The sequence below is a fragment of the Geospiza fortis genome, unplaced genomic scaffold (assembly GCF_000277835.1).
Source record: "Geospiza fortis unplaced genomic scaffold, GeoFor_1.0 scaffold183, whole genome shotgun sequence".
Classification (NCBI taxonomy): Eukaryota; Metazoa; Chordata; class Aves; order Passeriformes; family Thraupidae; genus Geospiza; species Geospiza fortis.
Window position 1 is genome coordinate 1,352,861 of NW_005054447.1, and position 2,249 is coordinate 1,355,109.

The following is a 2,249-nucleotide window of genomic DNA, read 5'->3' on the forward strand; positions in this document are numbered from 1 at the left end:
CTGCGGACCCGCCGAGCAGCGCGGAAACTTTTGGGCGAGTCGCTGCCGGGCTGCGGGCTAACTTCCCTCTCCCTTCCCGCTCCCTTCTCCCCACTCCCTTCTACTCCCTGCTCCCTTCTCCTCTCCTTTCTGCCCCCGGCTTTCCTCTCTCCCCCTCCTTTTTTCTCTTTTTTCCCCTTTTCTCTCTCTTTCGTCTCTTCCCTCCTCGCTCCCCCTTTCCCGCTCCACTCTGCTCCTCTCCCCCTCCGCCTTTTGTTTTCGCAGATAGTCGGCACACAAAGCTGGTCCCAGATTTGAGCGACAGCGAGACACCCTGATGTGTGAGCCTGGGGCACGCCATGGATCTGACTAAGATGGGGCTGATCCAGCTGCAGAACCCCTGCCACCCCACCGGGCTGCTGCACAAAGCCAACCAGATGCGCCTGGCGGGGACGCTGTGCGACGTGGTCATCATGGTGGACAGCCAGGAGTTCCACGCGCACCGGACCGTGCTGGCCTGCACCAGCAAGATGTTCGAGATCCTCTTCCACCGCAACAGCCAGCACTATACCCTGGACTTCCTCTCGCCAAAGACGTTCCAGCAAATCCTGGAGTACGCGTACACTGCCACCCTACAAGCCAAGGTCGAGGACCTGGATGACCTGCTCTATGCTGCCGAGATCCTGGAAATTGAGTACCTGGAGGAGCAGTGCCTGAAGATCCTGGAGACTATACAGGCCTCCGAGGACAATGACACCGAGGTCGCCATGGCTGATGGAGGTGCCACTGCCACCACTGAGGAGGAGGAGGAGAAGAAGTCGAGGTACATCAAGGGCCTCTTCATCTCCAAGCCCACTGGTGAGGATGGTGGCTATGCTGGCATGGCCAGCCAGAGTCTGCTGGCAGCCACAGTGGAGCAGAGCCCCTCTGCCTCCGTATCCTACTGCTCCCTCTCTTCCATGAGCCCCACCAAGGCGGCGGTGGACAGCTTGATGACCATCGGGCAGTCACTGCTGCAGGGCGCCCTGCCACCCAGTGCCCCCGAGGACTCACGCTCTGCCACCACCCGCCGGCCCTCTGGCCTCGCCGAAGTCAAAACTGAAGCAATGCAGGTGGATGAGGCCTCCAGCCATGACAGCCCCCGGACAGCCGAGCCCGGTGCCTCCAGTGGGGAGAAGCCTGATGAGAAGGGCAAGGAAGGACCTGGCACCCCGACCCGCAGCAGTGTCATCACCAGTGCCCGTGAACTGCACTACACCCGTGAGGAGGGTGCCGAGCCACCCCCTGAGCCCGGCCAGGGGCTGCCGCTGGGGCCGGAGCCGTGCACCGCTGCCCCGGCAGAGAAGCCCTTGGGCATCTACTCGCTGCTGCCGAACCACAAGACTGAGCCGGTGCTCGGCGTGCCGCCCACTGCGGCGTCTGCCCTGCACGTGCAGCCGGCCCTGGCTGTCTCCATGGACTTCAGTGCCTATGGTGGGCTGCTGCCCCAGGGCTTCATCCAGCGGGAGCTGTTCAGCAAGCTGGGGGAGCTGGCAGCCGGCATGAAGACAGAGAGCAGAGCCCTGGGTGAGCAGTGCAGCGTGTGTGGGGCAGAGCTGCCGGACAACGAGACCCTCGAGCAGCACAGGTGAGTGCGAGGCCGTGCCGTGGCATGCTGCACTGGGCAGCCAGGATCTCGCCAGAGGGTTTCGGTTTCTGGCTGAGTGTCATACGTGCTGGTGCAAAGTTTCCATCACGTACCCCAAAACCAGCTTTTGGAGTAGCATTCTCAGAGGGATGGCTGTTGCAGCTCCCCCAGGTCTGGTTACCGTGCCAGAAGGTTCCTTGCAGTGAGTGCTGGCTGGGGATGGCCCGGATGAGCTGAGGCCGTCGGTGTTTCCTGCGAGCATAACCACCACCAGTTTCCCTGGCTGGCATCAACCAAGCAGCTCACAGTTGCTACCCTTTGAGTTTAGGGATCTGCGTGTGGAGAGATGCAGTGGGGACAGGCAGTGCTCGCCCACTCTGCTCAGAGCTGGTCCCCCCTGTGCCAGTGCCGGGGCACGCCAGCGCGGGCAGCGGTGGCAACATGTGCCGACTTGCCAGCCTGGGGGGGTTTGTGCCGCTCAGCTTTCCGGTTTATGAAACATTTACACTTCGCAGAAAGTGGCGCGGGGGTCAGGCTGGGTAACGCCGGGGCGAGCGCAGAGGGCTCGGGCTGCCGCAGAGCCGCGGGTCTGTCCCTGCGGGGAAGGCGAAGGGCTGAATCTCCAGTGGCTGGCGAGGTGGCT

At 62.9% G+C, this 2,249-nt stretch overlaps 1 protein-coding gene across 1 annotated transcript in view; it reads left to right on the forward strand.

Moving 5' to 3' along the window:
- The first annotated feature begins 98 nt into the window (after positions 1 to 98).
- The window catches only part of ZBTB16 (zinc finger and BTB domain containing 16), a 53,147-nt gene continuing 50,996 nt past the window's right edge, over positions 99 to 2,249 (forward strand). The window contains exon 1 of the mRNA XM_005427530.2: positions 99 to 1,606. Within this exon, the coding sequence (XP_005427587.1) occupies positions 339 to 1,606 (1,268 nt within the window). The 5' untranslated portion in view covers positions 99 to 338. The remainder of the gene's footprint in view (positions 1,607 to 2,249) is intronic.